Source organism: Hevea brasiliensis, chromosome 16, assembly GCF_030052815.1.
Source record: "Hevea brasiliensis isolate MT/VB/25A 57/8 chromosome 16, ASM3005281v1, whole genome shotgun sequence".
Taxonomy (NCBI): Eukaryota; Viridiplantae; Streptophyta; class Magnoliopsida; order Malpighiales; family Euphorbiaceae; genus Hevea; species Hevea brasiliensis.
In genome coordinates, this window is record NC_079508.1 from 47,953,751 (window position 1) to 47,973,130 (window position 19,380).

Consider the following 19,380-nt stretch of genomic DNA (forward strand, 5'->3'; position numbering starts at 1 on the left):
TTTTTATTGGACTTGAGCTTTTATAAACAAAAGCAATTTTCAAATTGACTACTTACCCATCACTAGGTATGATTCATTTAACTAATAAAAATTATAATTTATAATCAGTTTGTTATAAAAAAAAATGTGTGTATATAATTTATTGCTTGTAGTTGAATTCAAAACAATGATTTTATGAATGATATTTCAAATTTTTAATCCATTTCACTGAATATTATTATAAAAAAATTAATTAAAATAAATTTTTATAAATTTTTAGTTTCAATCAATTTGTTAATGAATGAAATTGACTTTTTCATTTTCCAATAAAAATATAAACATATAATCATATAAATTTTATTTATATATAATTTATTATTCAATATAAATGCTTTTTCTAAAAAAATTGAAAACTAATACAGTAATATTATATAAAAATATAATTTTAAAAAAATTATAAATGAATTTAGGATTGAAAAACCTTTGGGAGGGTAAAATCGTCTTTCAATGACATTAATAACCCTTACCAGGGTGATAACCAACACCTTTAAAACCCTAATTCTCTCTTCTGCTCGTTTCTGTTAGTTATTCGAAGCTGTGCCTCAGTACGCCGGAACCCTTTCCCTCTTCCTTGCAAAGTCACTGCAATCCAAAATGGTAATTAGGGTTTCAATCGCTTTTACGTGATTAGTTGTTTTTTCTTTATTAAATATAAACAAAAAAAAATTGTTTAGTTGCTTGTTTATGTGTGAATTTACGTTTGCTTGATCTGAAATGGTGATAAGGGTTGAAATGTGTGAATTTTAAAATGTAACAGTTGAATGTTTAATGATTCGGCCAGTTCAATTCAGAATATAAAATTTTGAATTTTTTACTCTGCCTTGGGACTGAAAATGATGCCCAAAAATTCTGAAAAAATTCTAGAAAACTCGAAAAAATTCGTAGAGTCCAAATATATTTTTAGTTTTGCCATGTTGTCTTTAAATAAATTTTTAAAAATTATCAAAGTTTTATATTTTCAGAAAATCGAACCCGATTTCTAAAATCCGAAAAATTTTAAATAATTTCCTAAAATTTAAATAAAATAAAATATTAATATTATTCACAAAATAATAAATTTAAAAATTAGGGGTGTTACATTGTTGTTGAGTTAGTCTTAGCTGGTGGTTATCAATCTCACCCCCCCACACACCCCCCTGCCCCCACCAAGGCTATAAGAGATTGAGAAGCTATGAGCTCTACCCATCTCCCCCCTTCGACAGTAGCCGATGATGGTGGTGCTTTTAAGGTCCAGCATGTGGCTGGATTGATGTCAAAGGCGGTGGCCTTTGGTTATTAGGTAATTTTTCTGTTATACTGTGTAGCTTCTGTTTTATTAGTTCTTCCAAATTGCTTCAATCCAGTTCTATAAAAATGACGACAATGAATAGATATGGCAATTATTTCCGAACTTGATTCAACCTAGCTTGAACCTGTTTTCTCAATCTCGATATTATGCGACCCGCCCCATATAATAAGAAATTATTATTTTATTAATAAATAAATTATTTTTATATATTTAAATATTATAATTTTAATAAAAAATAAATATATTATTGAAATTATATTTAAAACTTATATTTAAATTTATAATTTATTTATAATAAATAAATTTATATTATATAATAATAAAAAAATAAAAATAAAAAAATAAAAAAAAAATCTCCATGAAAAAATCCACCCCAGTCCACTCCCCCGCGAAGAAGCTTTTGCCCTCTGCCCCAAATTCCTATGGGTAGGACAAGGGGAGCGGCGAATGGATTCGTTGCGATTTGGGTTCTCCGGTCTCTTAGAATTTAATTATTGGATTTGGTTTGATTTAGTGGGTTTGAGATTTTTTTTAATAGATTTATTGGACTTGAGCTTTTATAAACGAAAAGCAATTTATAAATTGACTACTCACCCATCACTCGGTATGGTTCATTTAACTAATAAAAATTATAATTTATAATTAATTAATAATATCAGTTTGTTATAAAAAAAAATGTGTGTATTTAATATATTGCTTGTATGAGTCTAGAAACACTTAATTGAGTTGAATTCAAAACAATGATTTTATGAATGATATTTCAAATTTTTAATCCATTTCACTGAATATTATTATAAAAAAATTAATTAAATTAAAATTTTATAAATTTTTAGTTTCAATCAATTTGTTAATGAATGAAATTGACTTTTTCATTTTTCAATAAAAATATAAACATATAATCATATAAAATTTATTTATATATAATTTATTATTCAATATAAATTCTTTTTCTAAAAAAATTGAAAACTAATACAGTAATATTATATAAAGATATAATTTTAAAAAAATTATAAATGAATTTAGGATTGAAAAACCTTTGGGAGGGTAAAATCGTCTTTCAAAGATATTAATAACCCTAACTAGAGTGATAACCAACGCCTTTAAACCCTAATCCTCACCTCTGCTCGTTTCTGTTAGTTATTTGAAGCTGCCTCTCAGTACGCCGGAGCCCTTTCCCTCTCTCTTGCAAAGTCACTGCAATACAAAATGGTAATTAGGGTTTCAATCGCTTTTACATGCATTTACATGCTTTTTCGTTATTAAATATATATAAAAAAAGCGTTTACTTGCTTGTTTATGGGTGAATTTACGTTTGTTTGATCTGAACTGTTGATAATAGTTTCAATACTATTCGATTCTCATGGGAATACATGTGTTATAGGCATGCTTTAGTTCTATGTATTCTGTGTGTGTGCTTTTCAGTGCGGCTTGCTTGTTTAGCTCGATCTGGAATGCCAATTGCAGTCTCTTAGATGTGTATATTATTATATTTTTTGTATAGATTTGCGCGTTAGGTGTGCGGTTTGACTTTTGCTAGATGAGAATGTGAGTATGGATTTTTTGTATGTGCAGTCTCTGGTGGCAAATGAGGACTTTCAGCACATTTTGCGCGTGCTTAACACTAATGTTGATGGGAAGCAGAAGATAATGTTTGCTTTGACCTCAATCAAAGGAATTGGGAGGCGTTTCGCTAACATTGTCTGCAAGAAGGCTGATGTTGACATGAACAAGAGGTCTGCTACTTCTGTACTCTGTTTTCATGATTATGTTTGCTGCTAGTGCTCAGAAGAATGTCATTAAATCAAATGGATTAGCAAACATGGTCTTCTTAACTTTTTTGTCCCTTTTTATTGTTAACTTAGCTGAACTAGTGTGTTATCCATCATTAAGTGGGGATGGTTGTCCAAAAGTTACAAAGTTTTAGTTCTTTTACCCATAATTTTACTTCTAAAAATGGCTCTGTGTTAGCGTCCGGTAGAATTTTTTGTTTCATGGGGGAAGCAGAATTGGGGTTCTGCTGGTAATCTAATGTTCTTACCACCAAGGCTGATATCTTTGTAGAATCCATTCTCAGATATATTATCATCATTCACCAAGAAAGACATCCCATCACTCATGTCCTTGTTCTCCTATCAATTAAGTTAAAAAATGACGACAGATTTGATATGATGTATTACTTCTTGGGTTCTTGTGCTGTAATTTGTCTGGCTCCAGATCTAGTTGACTGTTGATGACTATAACTAGTTTTGATTAAGCAGTTTTTGTTAAGTTACAATAATGTGATTTGTTTCGTTGCTTTCAGGGCTGGTGAATTAACTGCTGCTGAGCTGGATAATCTTATGGTCATTGTTGCAAATCCTCGTCAGTTCAAGATTCCAGACTGGTTTTTGAATAGGCAGAAGGATTACAAGGATGGGAAATATTCTCAAGTTGTCTCTAATGCATTGGACATGAAGTTGAGAGATGATTTGGAGAGATTGAAGAAGATCAGGTAATTTATTGTTTGGATTATTAGCTGGTTTCCTTGTACTTTGCTTGGTACTAGAATTGGAGAGCAACTTTTGCAACTCAATTCAACTAAGCCTTTATTTAAAAAATTTGGGGTCGGTTATATGCATTCCCTTTCTCCACTACGATTTTGGGTTAAATCTTTGGGAGAGCAACTTTTACACAACAATCATTTCTTAGATGTCCATCTTTTTAAGTGTCGTTGGGAAGCATAGAAAACTTCACTTTTTTTCCTTTTGGGAGGAGGAGGAGGTGGTGGTGGTGGTGGTGGTGTTATGGCTTAACATGTCAAATATAGTTACATAAGTGGTATTTAACTTTGATTATACTCACAACTGGTGAAACATGGTACTGCCAGCTGATCAGAGTACATTTTGCAGGAACCATCGAGGTCTGAGGCACTACTGGGGTCTTCGTGTCAGGGGACAACACACTAAGACCACTGGTCGTCGTGGAAAGACTGTTGGTGTCTCTAAGAAGCGGTGAAAATCTGTTGACTGGGTTGAATTAATAAATGGGTTGGGAGAGTTGGTTCCTTGCCACAGGTTTTTGCACTAGGAAAGTCTAGATGTTTTTTGCACTAGGAAAGTCCGGATTTTTTTCGTTAGATAGGAAGGGTTTTGATCCCATTAAGCATTTATCTGTGGAGGTGAGTTGCAGAATCATATATTATTATATGCTGTTTAGAATGTTTATATGTGATTTTCTATGTTTTTTTTCTATATAAAATTATTATTTGTTTTGGCTTAGGTCTTTTTAGTGCCCTATTTGAATATTCAGTTGGTAGGTTTTTTTTTTTTTTTTTTTTTTTTTTTTTTTTATACTCCTAGTGACATGCAAAAATTGATTAACGAATAGGGGGAGGGCATGTACATTATCAATTGAAAGTCTTTCTTGATATATTTTTTTTCAACATTATTTTCTAAAAGCTTATTTGTGGTGAGAATATATAATATGTAACATCTTTTTTGATGAAGTACAATTTTGATATCTTGACTCGAATTGTATTGAACCAATAAAAATCATATTCACCAGATGACGTTCTCGATTTAATCCAGCTCCATAAGAAGGAATCTACCACTGAATCCAAAGTGACGCCTAATAAGACGAATTATTGGATAACTAGTTGTTTTTATTTTATTTTATTCGTAAGTAGAGATAATGTTTAGTCATAATGCTAACGTGGAGAGTTAAATCAGAATGAAATAAAGCGGGTGGGACAAGTTGAGGGTCGTAGATAGACGTTTCAGCCTTTTTTTTTTATAGTGACCAGTAGAAGATTTAACGACAACCATTCAATGATGGTGAATATTCTTGGTTAATGTTAATTAATATTATTAAATAACTAAAATTGATTTAGTGGTTTATTATGAGTGATATTCACATGACTCATTATATTATGTGTGATATAAATTTCATTCATAATAAATAAAAATCTCATTCATAATAAGTAAAATATTTCACATAAATAAAAGTTTCATTCGTAAAAAGTAAATATTTCACATAATTTATGGTGTTATCAATAATACGTTTTCTTCATATTCATTAAATAAAATTACATTTAATTTTAAATTATTAAAATCAAAATATTAAATTAAAATATAATAACGTCTAAATATGTAGTTGTAATTAAGCTTTCATTTTTATTTGGTTTATGTCAATCTTTATGAGTTTGTGGTTTAAATTTTGACACATATAACTCTCACTTTCTAAGTTGTAGAGAGATAATTTTCTTATTTATTCTCTCAATTTAATCGAATCTCCCCATCTTTTTGCTTTCCGCACCTTAAGGTAGGGAAATCTATCATTTTGTCCCAACCTGCACGGTTTGCTCTCCATTGCTGGGTTTGAGAGTAAATAGGTTTTTGTTTGTTTTGTGTTATGCAAATTTGGAGTTCACAATGAGAGCATTTCTTTTGATTCGTATAACGGTTATAGCTTTATTGGGAGTGGCACCACTCATTGATGTCAGTTGGCCTTCATCTTCTTGGAGGGTCTCTGCATGTTTGGTGGTGAATTGGTAGGTAACTCAGTGTTGTTGAGTTAGTCTTAATTGGTGGTTATCAATTTCACCACCCCCCCAAGGCTATAGGAGATTGAGAAGCTATGAGCTCTACCCATCTCCTCCCTCCGACAGTAGCCGATGATGGTGGTATTTATTGCTTCTGAGGTCCAGCATATGGCTGGATTGATGTCAAAGGCGGTGGCTTTTGGTTATTAGGTAATTTTTCTGTTTTGCTGTGTAGCTTCTATTTTATTAGCCCTTCCAAGTTGCTTCAATTCGGTTCTACAAAAATGACGACAATTAATAAATATGATAATTATTCTCGAACTTGATTCAACCCAGCTTGAACTTTTTTTCCCAACCCCGATATTATGCGGCCCGCCTCATATAATAAGAAATTATTATTTTATTAACAAATAAATTATTTATATTTATTTATATATTTAAATTTTATAATTTTAATGAAAAATAAATATATTATTAAAATTATATTTAAAACTTATATTTTAAATTTATAATTTATTTATAATAAATAAATTTATATTATATAATAATAAAAAATTAAAATGAAAAAATAAAAAAAAAGTCTCCATCAAAAAATCCACCCGAGTCCACTCCCTCGCGAAATAGCTTTTGCCCTCTGCCCCAAATTCCTGTGGTTAGGACAAGGGGAGCGTTGAATGGATTTGTAGTGATTTGGCTTCTCCGGTCTCTCAGGATTTAATTATTGGGTTTGGTTTGATTTAGTGGGTTTGAGATTTTTTTTAATATATTTATTGGACTTGAACTTTTATAAACGAAAAGCAATTTATAAATTGACTACTCACCCATCACTCGGTACGGTTCATTTAACTAATAAAAATTATAATTTATAATTAATTAATAATATCAGTTTGTTATAAAAAAATGTGTATTTAATATGTTGCTTGTATGAGTCTAGGAACACTTAATTGAGTTGAATTCAAAACAATGATTTTATGAATGATATTTCAAATTTTTAATCCATTTCACTGAATATTATTATAAAAAAATTAATTAAATTAAAATTTTATAAATTTTCAGTTTCAATCAATTTGTTAATGAATGAAATTGACTTTTTCATTTTTCAATAAAAATATAAACATATAATCATATAAAATTTATTTATATATAATTTATTATTCAATATAAATGCTTTTTCTAAAAAAATTGAAAACTAAGGGCCTGTTTGGTTTAACCGTTGAATGCATTGAATGTTAGGCAATGATAGTTGTTATTGTTAATAATGATAATCGATAAATTGATGATAATTTGCTTTATATTAAGTGTTTGATAAAATTATATTTAGTTGTTACTGTTGACATGTAAAATGACTAATAAGGGTATATATCATATAATTTATTTAATTTTTAAATAAATATAAAATTATAAATTTATTACATTATATTATATTATTTATTATTAAATTAAATATATAATTATTAAATTAATATTTTATATTATTTAAATAAATATATAATTATTAATCTATTATATTATATCATTTATTTTATTATTGAAATAAGAAAATAATTATTTTTTAAGATAATTAAATAATTTTAAAAATATAGATAAAATAATAAATTAATTATTATTGTTAATAAAAAAATTTATAATTAATTTTAAGTTTTTAGATATAAATAAATATTTTATATTTTATGTTATTAATAAAAAATATTTTAACAAAGTTAAAATAGGTTAATTAAAATGTTAAAATTATAAATAAAAAATAAAAAATAAAAAATAAAAACATTACTAATATTAATTTTCAAGTTAAATAAAAAAGGATAATATTGTCAAAATAAAAAATAAAACTAAATCAACTATTAGCTGATGAGAAACAGCTCTGAAAATAGAGCTGATACAAACTGCAGCTGATGGTATCATATCATATCAGTGATACCAGTTGCCTATCAGCTATCAGCTCTATTTTTTTAAGCTTATCAAACACTATAATTTATCCATCAGCTATCAATCACAGTCAATAAATAAATCAAACACCCCATAGTACATTAATATTATATAAAGATATAATTTTAAAAAAATTACAAATGAATTTAGGATTGAAAAACCTTTGGGAGGGTAAAATTGTCTTTCAAAGACATTAATAACCCTAACTAGAGTGATAACCAACGCCTTTAAAACCCTAATCCTCGCTTCTGCTTGTTTCTGTTAGTTATTTGAAGCTGCGTCTCAGTACGCCGGAGCCCTTTCCCTCTCTCTTGCAAAGTCACTGCAATACAAAATGGTAATTAGGGTTTCAATCGCTTTTACATGATTACATGCTTTTTTGTTATTAAATATATAAAAAAAAAGCGTTTACTTGCTTGTTTATGTGTGAATTTACGTTTGTTTGATCTGAACTGTTGATAAGGGTTTCAATACTATTCGATTCTCGTGGGAATACATGTGTTATAGGCATGCTTTAGTTCTATGTATTCTGTGTGTGTGCTTTTCAGTGCGGCTTGCTTGTTTAGCTTGATCTGGAATGCCAATTGCAGTCTCTTAGATGTGTATATTATTATATTTTTTGTATAGATTTGCGCGTTAGGTGTGCGGTTTGACTTTTGCTAGATGAGAATGTGAGTATGGATTTTTTTGTATGTGCAGTCTCTGGTGGCAAATGAGGACTTTCAGCACATTTTGCGTGTGCTTAACACTAATGTTGATGGGAAGCAGAAGATAATGTTTGCTTTGACCTCAATAAAAGGAATTGGGAGGCGTTTCGCCAACATTGTCTGCAAGAAGGCTGATGTTGACATGAACAAGAGGTCTGCTACTTCCGTACTCTGTTTTCATGATTATGTTTGCTGCTAGTGCTAAGAAGAATGTCATTAAATCAAATGGATTAGCAAACATGGACTTCTTAACTTTTTTATTGTTAACTTAGCTGAACTAGTGTGTTATCCATCATTAAGTGGGGATATTTGTCCAAAAGTTACAAAGTTTTAGTTCTTTTACCCATAATTTTACTTTTAAAAATGGCTCTGTGTTAGCTTCGGGTAGAATTTTTTGTTTCACGGGGGAAGCAGAATTGGAGTTCTGCTGGTAATCTAATGGTCTTACCACCAAGGCTGATATCTTTGTAGAATCCATTCTCAGATGTATTATCGTCATTCATCAAGAAAGATATCCCATCACTCATGTCCTTGTTCTCCTATCAATTAAGTTAAAAAAATTTTGATTGATATGATGTATTACTTCTTGGGTTTTTGTGCTGTAATTTGTCTGGCTCCAGATCTAGTTGACTTTTGATGACTATAACTAGTTTTGATTCTTTAAACAAGCAGTTTTTGTTAAGTTACAATAATGTGATTTGCTTCGTTGCTTTCAGGGCTGGTGAATTAACTGCTGCTGAGCTGGATAATCTTATGGTCATTGTTGCAAATCCTCGTCAGTTCAAGATTCCAGACTGGTTTTTGAATAGGCAGAAGGATCACAAGGATGGGAAATATTCTCAAGTTGTCTCTAATGCATTGGACATGAAGCTGAGAGATGATTTGGAGAGATTGAAGAAGATCAGGTAATTTATTGTTTGGATTATTAGCTGGTTTCGTAACTTTTACAACTCAGCTCAACTAAGCCTTTATTCAAAAAATTTGGGGTCAGCTATATGGATTCTCTTTCTTCACTGCGATTTTGGGTTAAATCCTTAGGAGAGCAACTTTTACACAACAATCATTTCTTAGATGTCCATCTTTTTAAGTGTCGTTGGGAAGCATAGAAAACTTCACTTTTTTTCCTTTTGGGAGGAGGTGGTGGTGGTGGTGTTATGGCTTAACATGTCAAATATAGTTACATAAGTGTTATTTAACTTTGATTATACTCACAACTGGTGAAACATGGTACTGCCAGCTGATCAGAGTACATTTTGCAGGAACCATAGAGGTCTGAGGCACTACTGGGGTCTTCGTGTCAGGGGACAACACACTAAGACCACTGGTCGTCGTGGAAAGACTGTTGGTGTCTCTAAGAAGCGGTGAAAATCTGTTGACTGGGTTGAATTAATATATGGGTTGGGAGAGTTGGTTCCTTGCCACAGGTTTTTGCACTAGGAAAGTCCAGATGTTTTTTGCACTAGGAAAGTCCAGATTTTTTTTTGTTAGATAGGAAGGGTTTTGATCCCATTAAGCATTTATCTGTGGAAGTGAGTTGCAGAATCAAATATTATTATATGCTGTTTAGAATGTTTGTATGTGATTTTCTATGTTTTTTTTTTCTATATAAAATTATTATTTGTTTTGGCTTAGGTCTTTTTAGTGCCCTGCTTGAATATTCAGTTGGTAGGTTTTTTTTTTTTTTTTCTTCACTCCTAGTGACATGCAAAAATTGATTAACGAATATGGAGGGCATGTACATTATCAATTGAAAGTCTTTCTTGATATTTTTTTTTCAACATTATTTTCTAAAAGCTTATTTGTGGTGAGAATTTAGAATATGTAACGTCTTTTTTGATGAAGTACAATTTTGATATCTTGACTCGAATTGTATTGAAGTAATAAAAATCATATTCAATAAAACTTGTTTTAATGTCTTGATTGTTCTGATTTTTCATTAAAAATTAAATTAGAGCAGTATCGAATTAGAATTGAATCGAAAATTGATGTTATAAATATATTTTTTTTAATAATTATATATTTATATGTAATAAAAATTGTTTTATATATATATATAGACGGAGGATTACATTAAATTTAATATTATTTTTATTTGTTTATATATTTTTAATAATTTTAATTATTAAAACATTAATTTACTTTATAATTTTTAATTATATTGTTAAATATTTATGTAGAATTCATAATTATATAAGTATATTTTAGAAATATGATAAATTGTGAAGGTGGTATTTTAACTTAGAGTTTGTAATAATAAGGTATTAAAATTTTAGTTTGTAATACAAAACTCTCGTTTAATTTTTAAGTAATATAAAATTCTCTGACTTTTAGTAGTCAAATTTTAGATTATTGTTAACATGTTGTTTATAACTATGTCTAAGTAGTTTGTGCTAAGTCGGTCCCAAATCCGGATAAAGGAGGAGGGTTGCGGTAGGTGACACCTAGCGTAAAAATTTCATCACATCTCATGATATGGATTCAAATCATTAGAAGCATGATGGAGAAATATAGAGATGTGAAGAAAGATTTACACATGGTTTTTATCGATTTGGAGAAGGCTTATAATAGTGTTCCAAGTGATGTATGATATGGATTCAAATCATTAGAAGCTTGATGGAGAAATATAGAGATGTGAAGAAAGATTTACACATGGTTTTTATCGATTTGGAGAAGGCTTATAATAATGTTCCAAGTGATGTCTTATGGAGAAAGTTAGAATAAAAGAGGGTATCTATTAGGTACATACAATTGTTGAAAGATATGTATGAAGGAGCAACTACTATTGTGTACACAGTGGGAGGGGACACAAGAGATTTTCCTATTTCAATTGAATTACACCAAGGTTCAGTTGTAAGCCCTTACCTTTTTACATTAGTTTTAAATGAATTGACGAAACATACACAAGAGAGTATCCCATGGTGCATGATGTTTGCAGATGATATAGTTCTGATAGATGAAACGCGAGAAGGAGTCAATAGAAAGCTAGAGTTTTGGAGAAGTACTCTAGAGTTAAAGGTTTTAAGTTAAGTAGAACGAAGACAGAATACATGCATTGCAAGTTCAGTGAATGCCGAACTGGTGATAGGGAAGGAGTTAGTTTGGATGGAGTAATACTGCTCCAAAGTAATCACTTTAAATATCTCGGCTCAATCTTTCAAGTAGATGGGAGATGTGAGGAGGATGTTAGTTATAGGATTAAAGCCGGATGGTTGAAGTGGAGAAGTGTCACGGGAGTTTTATGTGATCGCAAGATTCCCAATAAGTTGAAAGGAAAATTTTACCATACAGTCATACGACCGGCCATGTTATATAGTAGTGAGTGTTGGGCACTGAAGGAGTCGTATGTGTATAAGATAAAAGTTGCGGAGATGAGAATGTTAAGGTGGATGAGTGATCATACTAGACTAGATAAAGTCCATAATGAGAGTATTAGAGAAAAGGTAAAAGTTGTGCCAATTGAGGATAAATTGAGAGAAGGGAGATTTAGGTGATTTGATCATGTGAAGCGTAAACATACGGAGGCTCCAGTTAGACAAGTAGAGCACATTAGGTTAGTGAATATAAAGAAAAGAAGGGGTAGACCTAAACTGACTTGGAGGAGAGTAGTACAACATGACCTAGAAGTATTACACATTTCCGAGGATTTAACCCAAAATCGTTTAGAATAAAAAAAGAAAATCCACATAAATGACCCTAAATTTTTGAAATAAAGTCTTAGTTGAGTTGAACTGAGTTAACATGTTATTTATAAAATTAAAAAAACAATATTTTAATTGATTGGTAACTTCAATTAATCAAATTTTAAGTTGTTAAAGAGTTAATATGTGCAAATTTGATTGACAAAATTGTGGGTAGAGTGAAAGTAATAAATGTTTTTATTGTTAAGTGTCAAATCAAACTAATGGAGAGAATATAATTTTTTAAATCTAACAATTGTCATATTAGCAAAAAAATAATTTAGAAATTAATTATTAAAATTCATAGGTGATTTTATGTTACTATATCTGATACACTAATATATTGTGTATTAATAATCAATTTTAAAAATTAAATATTAATTAAATATGACTTTCTATGAAAATTATTGTATAAAATTATTTTAGAACTGAAACTTATATTAAAATTTCAATTCAGTTTCGATATTTAGATAGAGGCAAACTCCAAAATGGAAATCGTAACCACACACTTCTATTTAATATGCAAACAAATACATAGTTCCATGCTTAAAGGAAAAAAAAAAAAGAAAAAAAAACAATACATTAATAAGCATCTGGCTTTCACTAATGATTGGCAAGATCCAAGCTTTTGTTCCAAGTACAGAAGCTGCAAGAAAGGTATTCACCAATGATTTTGGGGAATTCAACAAGGGATACATTAAATCAATGACAACTGTTGTTGAAGAAGAGTGTTTTTGTAGTCTCCTTGAGAGCCATTAAAGGATTAGGCATATTCTATTTGCTTCTTTTTCCTTGCCTTCTCTTTCTAAATATGTTGATAAGTATGTTGGACAGAGATTCCTATCCATCTAGCAAAAAGTTCGAAGATAGAAGATGTTTAATTTAACTTATAAGTAAAAAAATATATTTTTAATTTTTAATTTAAAATATATTTTTAAATTTATAAGTTAATTTAAAAATAAATAATTAATTATTTAGTAAATTTACTTAAGATTAGCTTTTAAATAGTTTAAGTGTTTGATTAGAAGATGATTAAAATGAACTTAATTGTCAAAATAATAGAAAATGATATATTATTGAGTATTATGATCGTTGAAATGCTGTTTTTAAAAATTATAAGGATAAAATGTTTTTTATTTGGTCAAAATATAATTTTAAATAAGTCATAAGTGAAACGATCTTACTTATAACTTCTGATTGATTTTAATATTTTTTTTAACTAATAAGCCCAATTAAATATTAATCTACTTATTACTTTCTACTTATAAGTAAATTTGATCAACTTGTAAGTCAAACTAAACACTCTCTAAGTCAAACTAAACACTCTCTAAGATACCCTTATTTCTGACTCATCTGTTTATTTTAAAAATATTATTTAATCAAGTAAAAAATTATATTATTCTAATAACTTTTAAAAATATCTACGTTATCTTCACTTTAACAACCATATCACTCAATAATATATTTTTTTATCATTTTGATAAATTAAATTTTTTTTAAGCATATTTTAATTAAACACTTAAATTATTTAAAATTTAATTTTAAATTATTTTACTAAATAATTAATTATTTATTTTTAAATTAATTTTTAAATTAAAAATATATTTTAAATTAAAAAATTAAAAGTAAATAATCAAAACATAAAATCTATTATTAATAAAAGAGTTTTATTAAGGACTTAAAAATGCTTAAATATAGTTTTAAATCAAAGTCTAAAAATAATTTTAATTTAATAATTTACTTTTTTTAAACAAATTTATCCTTAAAAATTTAACGTAATTTATTCAATAATTAAAAATATATTACCCAGTCCATTTGAATTTGCACCGTTTCATTTCTCTACTAAAAAAATTTCACCCTTAAAAATAACAAAAAGAAAATTTAGAAAGATAAAAGGCCTTATTTATTAACAGCTTTTAAGGTAATTCTTAGTATTTTGATCAGAGTTAAAATATTATTTCTTTTATTTACACTGTTCAGTAACATAACATTTATATTAATTTTTAGAAATTGAGAAAGTGATTCATGAAAAGTTATCTCTTATAGCTTTTAGGAAGTGAAAGAACATTTTGATCAAAGTTAATAAAATTTTATCATTATTTTTATATTTAATAATTAATTTAATAATTATTTTTATTAAATATTTTTATTTTAATAACTATATAATTATATAAATAATTATTTATTGATTATTAATATCTATCAGCTAATATAACCGGTAACTATTAAAATAAATAACCGCTTCTCAAATAAAGTGATATTGGCGGAGCATGGCCAAAATGGCACGTGGCTGCCTTGTTTCACTTGCAACTTCCCACGTGCCCTACATTTCCCAACAGAAATTTAAAGTCTCTCTCCAAATCACAAATTCTCAGCAATTCCCATTTTCAACCGATCTTCTTTGATTCCAAAAAAATACTTTTCCATAAACTCACATTGCTCCTTTTCATTGTCGTTTCATTCCCATGGTAGGCGCTTTTTTTTTTTATCTGAAACTCTACTCTTTTTTACTATTATATCTGTTTTTCTCTTCTCATTGTTGGTTTCTCTCAGTCTCTGAATTTCTTTTGGGATCTGAAATCCTGAATTGTGAGTTTTGCATTGGAATGCATATATGGTCTTCGATTTTTTTTTTTAAATTTAAAATTAGCCTTGATTGTTGCGTGATTGATCTGAGATCTGTTTTGGTGATCCATGAGATTGTTTGATTTATAAATGCGAGATGCGATCACAAGCTCTTTGTTGATTGATTTAAAAAATATTTCATTTTCAAGCACTCAATTGTTGTATTCAGGGAATTAAAAACGAAAAAAGTAGTGATTTTTGAGAGTGTGTTGTTCCTAAGACAGTTTGAATTTCTTGTATGAAGAAGGTTGACCATTCGATGGTTGGTCACCAGCTAATGGTACCAGATAGAGGAGACAGGTTGTTGAAACTGATATTTATGTATTTATATATTTAATTATCCTGGGTATGATTTGAATTGCTTACTCATAATCTTGATTTAATTCATGACATGCATGAACGGGCTTTGTATATATTTTTAAGGAGTCTTCTGGGTGGGGAAATAAATGGATCAGGTTAGATGGAGTAGCATTTCATGTTTAATTATTGCTGCTAGTCCTCTGCTCCTTATAGTAGTTGGACATATCTATGTGCTTCCTTGTTTTATGATAGTGCAGTTTCCATTTGAAGCTTTACTGTCAAACTTCTAGCTTTTGAAAACTAGTACCTCAAAATAATCATTGTCACTTCTGTTGAATGCAGATGGACTTATGCATAGAGGCTGATGGGTAAAGTCTTGAAATAATCATTTGAAGTAATTTAGAATGGCTCCAGCCAGCAAGGCTGATAAAAAGGCTGCAGTGGATGCAGCTGCATGGATGTTTAACGTTGTCACTTCTGTTGGGATTATTATTGTCAACAAAGCCTTAATGGCCACCTATGACTTCAGTTATGGTGGGTTTACGTTAATTCCTGTCTATTCTCATTCCATTAATTCATTTTCTTTTTGTAGAAGATAGTCAATAGTATTCTTGGTTGTTCTTTGTTGTTATGCTGTGTAATATTAGTGACACTTAGGGTCTGCAATGGTCTTATAGTTCTAAAGTAAGCTTTGTTAATAGATCTAGTTAAGTGCCCATATGTATGGTGTTTGATCTTGTATGTTAATTAGAGCTTCAAGTAGAGCAGTAGAACCATTTGGTCCTACTTTATCCTGTGGTTTCCTTCGGTGAATGTTTGCAGTTATTTGTGAGCTACAATATCTGGTATATTAAGGATTTACTCATTCTAAATCTTTTGGAGGATGATGCCCTAAATTGGATGGAATGGAGGAAAATAGCTTGTGTGGCTTACCCCAACTAGTTTGGGATTAAGATTTAGTGAGTATTTGGTGTATTAGTTAATTTTAGTAGTGTACAGCCATGTAAACATTTGTTATCACTTTCCTCTCTATCTAAACTTCTTTCAGTTATTAGGGGTATTAGTTCATAGGAACATTGGTTTTGTGGTTTCTGTTACCTAATACCTATGAATGGTGATTTTTATGAATGAACTTAGATTAGGGCTTGATGCTTACAATAAATTGTAGACGGATCCATAGTTCTTAAAAAATTATGATCTAAAGAATCAAAATTAAAGGGGTGTCAGCATTAATACTGGTTTGCAGCTTCATGGGGTGTAACTAAGGAAATCCTTGATCTCCGTCTAATTTATTCTTATATTTGATGTTCTCGCCTTCTTGTTACTCAGTTGGATAATGGATAGGATTGCAGGAGTGTTATTCTGAATTTTGATATTGGATATAGAGGATATATAGTGAATTAGTGAGGGAAAAAAAAATGAAAGGCACTAGGTTCATTGGAACCATGATTGCATTACACCTTTTTTTTTATTTTTCTAGGAAGAAACCTTATATCCTAGTGAATTTTAATAACCTTTTCTTCAATAATATTTTTTTCTGTAAAAGTGACATGAAAGTAACTGTGATAATTATTTTCTTGTTTGTGATGATGATATTCAATTGTGACCAGTAAGTTAATGAAAGAGAGGATTTTGGCTTATGGCTTTTACATTATATGTAATTAATCTAAATAAACTGCTTATCATTTGTTTGTTCACATTTTTTACTGCTTATGATTTCCTGCAGCTACAACACTAACTGGTTTGCATTTTGCTACCACAACCTTGTTGGCTTTTGTTCTAAGGTGGCTGGGATACATCCAAGCCTCTCATCTACCTTTCCCAGAGCTTTTGAAATTTGTCTTCTTTGCAAACTTCTCAGTTGTTGGTATGAATGTTAGTCTAATGTGGAATTCAGTGGGATTTTATCAGGTAACATTTTTGTTATGCTGGTTTAGGCTTTTTTTATTTTTTTTTGGGAATAAATCCATTAAATTGCTGTTCTATATAACTGTCAGATTGCAAAGCTGAGTATGATTCCTGTGTCATGCCTTTTGGAAGTGTTGTTTGACAAGATTCGGTACTCCCGAGACACAAAGTTGAGTATAGCAGTTGTTCTCTTGGGTGTTGGTGTTTGCACTATCACCGATGTAAGTGTGAATACCAAGGGCTTCATCGCTGCTTTCATTGCTGTCTGGAGCACTTCTCTGCAACAGTATGTAAGTTGTCCATTCTATTACATAATGAGCAATTATTTGTCTTTTGCTCACACCTTTGTCATGCATGCTTGTATTTATGTGCATGAATCTACAGTTATGATGGTACCCTTTTTCAATTTAAAGAAGCTTAAAGCATCATAAATTACAAGAACTGACTAATCCAGTTTTCTGAACTTGTCTTGCAATTCAGAATCACTCTCCTTGTAACTATGCTGAATTGTTTATTTGCAGTATGTGCATTACCTTCAAAAGAAGTATTCGCTTAGTTCTTTTAACCTACTTGGTCATACTGCTCCAGCACAGGCTGCAACATTGCTGTTAGTAGGCCCCTTTTTGGATTACTGGTTGACAAACAGAAGAGTTTACACTTACGACTATAATATAGCCTCTGTGGTGAGTGATTTAGTAGAATTTTACTTCTTAGTTTTTTATTTAATCTTGGTTATTATCTTGATAGATTAACTGTTACTTGTAATTATCTTAACAGATTTGTAGATTTATTTTCTTGTGCTTTTGATCTCTAGATGTATGTCTGTGGTCTCATATGGCTTGCATGGCTTGTAAAATTCAATCATTCCAATTTAAAATATAGGCTTACAAGTTGGAAGCATTTGGCTCTATTAGGACTTGAAATTTAGGAATCAATTTGATGGTGTTGACTAATTTATTATTATTATTATTATTATTATTGCAAATTAGTAAGATTCTGTTGCTGATTCTTTTTGATAGCACCTACAGACCAAAAGATATTTATTTTCCATCTGCAAAGCAAGTAAATAGGAAAAAAAAGGCTCAAGGGCCCAACCATATTTACCCCCTAATCTTAAATAGTAAAACATCAATTTCAGTAACCATTTTCCAGTGAAATGGGAGAATATAGCTATAAATCTCTCATATATGCTCCACAGCACTTGCAGGTCTGTCCAATCTGTAGTGTGCTGACAATATTATACAACCATATCCTGTTTAGATTTGACCACATTATTTGATTTGCTGTTCCATTTTGTGTAGATTTTTCCAAATAAAGCGGCTAAATGCATGGCATTTTCTTGGTTGTGCAAATGGAATAAAATTCTCTTCGTTACTCAGCTCTGCTGCATGTGCATGCTTCTTACCTTGGTTTATTACAATCTTCTCTCACAATTCTCTCTTCATCTGCAGATGTTCATTATTCTATCATGCACCATTGCGGTTGGGACCAACCTCAGCCAGTTCATCTGCATTGGCAAATTCACAGCTGTGTCATTTCAAGTACTTGGTCATATGAAGACAATCCTTGTGTTGATAATGGGGTTCTTCTTCTTTGGGAGAGAGGGCCTCAATTTACAGGTAGTTCTGGGCATGTTCATAGCCGTGGTCGGAATGATCTGGTACGGCAATGCTTCATCTAAGCCAGGAGGAAAGGAGCGTTGGAGCATTTCACTACCAACAAGCAGACAACAAAAACACAGTAATTTATCAGAATCCAGTGAACGTGACCCGAAGGCCTAAGCATTCATGTAGGATAAGTTAAAGGATACAAGGGTAGCTAATTCCAGAAATTCATTAGTCATATGAGAGAGTAGAAATCCAATGGTTTGATGCTAATTAATTTCTTCTTTATTCAATTGGTTCTCTTTTCTCTTTCTTTTACTAAATCCTACCAAGGGAAAGGAGATTTTTGCTTAGGGTTAGGCTATTTTTTTTTTCTTGTTCAGGAATATAAATTATGATAATTATTTCTTTTTCGATTTGATCTTTGTTTCTTTATGGACCAATCGCTGGATTTGCCCTCTTTCCCCCTTTTTCCTTTTTGCAAGGTTAAAAAAAAAAGATGATTCAATTCCAGCGGTTAAAATCTTGCGTTTCAATGAACTTGGTAACTTTTTTCTTTTTCTTTTTTGAACTGGAAGTAATTACATTACGAGGCACGTTGGGCTGAATTACACTTACACCAACATTGAACCAAAATAAAAACAAAAGCCCATAAACCCAACTCCATACACCACATAGAAACAAAATCAGCCATGGAATACCCTCGTAGCACTGCTGGCCGCCTAGATTTGGAGCTTTAGCAAAAACTGGGAAGGAACTAGAAGCATCATCAGTGACAAGACCGCATGAA

At 30.3% G+C, this 19,380-nt stretch overlaps 3 protein-coding genes across 5 annotated transcripts; all 3 read left to right on the top strand.

Moving 5' to 3' along the window:
- Positions 1 to 499: 499 nt before the first annotated feature.
- On the top strand, positions 500 to 4,584 carry LOC110671354 (40S ribosomal protein S18). Of its 2 annotated transcripts, none has more exons than XM_058138046.1 (4): positions 500 to 636; positions 2,900 to 3,060; positions 3,630 to 3,818; positions 4,216 to 4,584. In XM_058138046.1, exons 1-4 carry the CDS (start codon positions 634 to 636, stop codon positions 4,319 to 4,321), a joined length of 459 nt encoding a protein of 152 aa, XP_057994029.1. In that variant the 5' UTR covers positions 500 to 633; the 3' UTR covers positions 4,322 to 4,584. The 2 variants fall into 2 exon arrangements, with proteins under 2 accessions (XP_057994029.1, XP_057994030.1); XM_058138047.1 differs by lacking the exon at positions 500 to 636 and adding an exon at positions 2,385 to 2,536.
- Positions 525 to 10,107, top strand: LOC110671353 (40S ribosomal protein S18). Of its 2 annotated transcripts, none has more exons than XM_058138049.1 (4): positions 525 to 636; positions 8,469 to 8,629; positions 9,193 to 9,381; positions 9,736 to 10,107. In XM_058138049.1, exons 1-4 carry the CDS (start codon positions 634 to 636, stop codon positions 9,839 to 9,841), a joined length of 459 nt encoding a protein of 152 aa, XP_057994032.1. In that variant the 5' UTR covers positions 525 to 633; the 3' UTR covers positions 9,842 to 10,107. The 2 variants fall into 2 exon arrangements, with proteins under 2 accessions (XP_057994032.1, XP_057994031.1); XM_058138048.1 differs by lacking the exon at positions 525 to 636 and adding an exon at positions 7,949 to 8,106.
- Positions 10,108 to 14,416: 4,309 nt separating this feature from the next.
- LOC110671329 (UDP-rhamnose/UDP-galactose transporter 6) lies at positions 14,417 to 19,009 on the top strand. Its single transcript, XM_021833755.2, has 6 exons — positions 14,417 to 14,621; positions 15,421 to 15,612; positions 16,805 to 16,989; positions 17,076 to 17,276; positions 17,508 to 17,669; positions 18,438 to 19,009. Exons 2-6 carry the CDS (start codon positions 15,483 to 15,485, stop codon positions 18,765 to 18,767), a joined length of 1,008 nt encoding a protein of 335 aa, XP_021689447.1. The 5' UTR covers positions 14,417 to 14,621; positions 15,421 to 15,482; the 3' UTR covers positions 18,768 to 19,009.
- Positions 19,010 to 19,380: the final 371 nt, after the last annotated feature.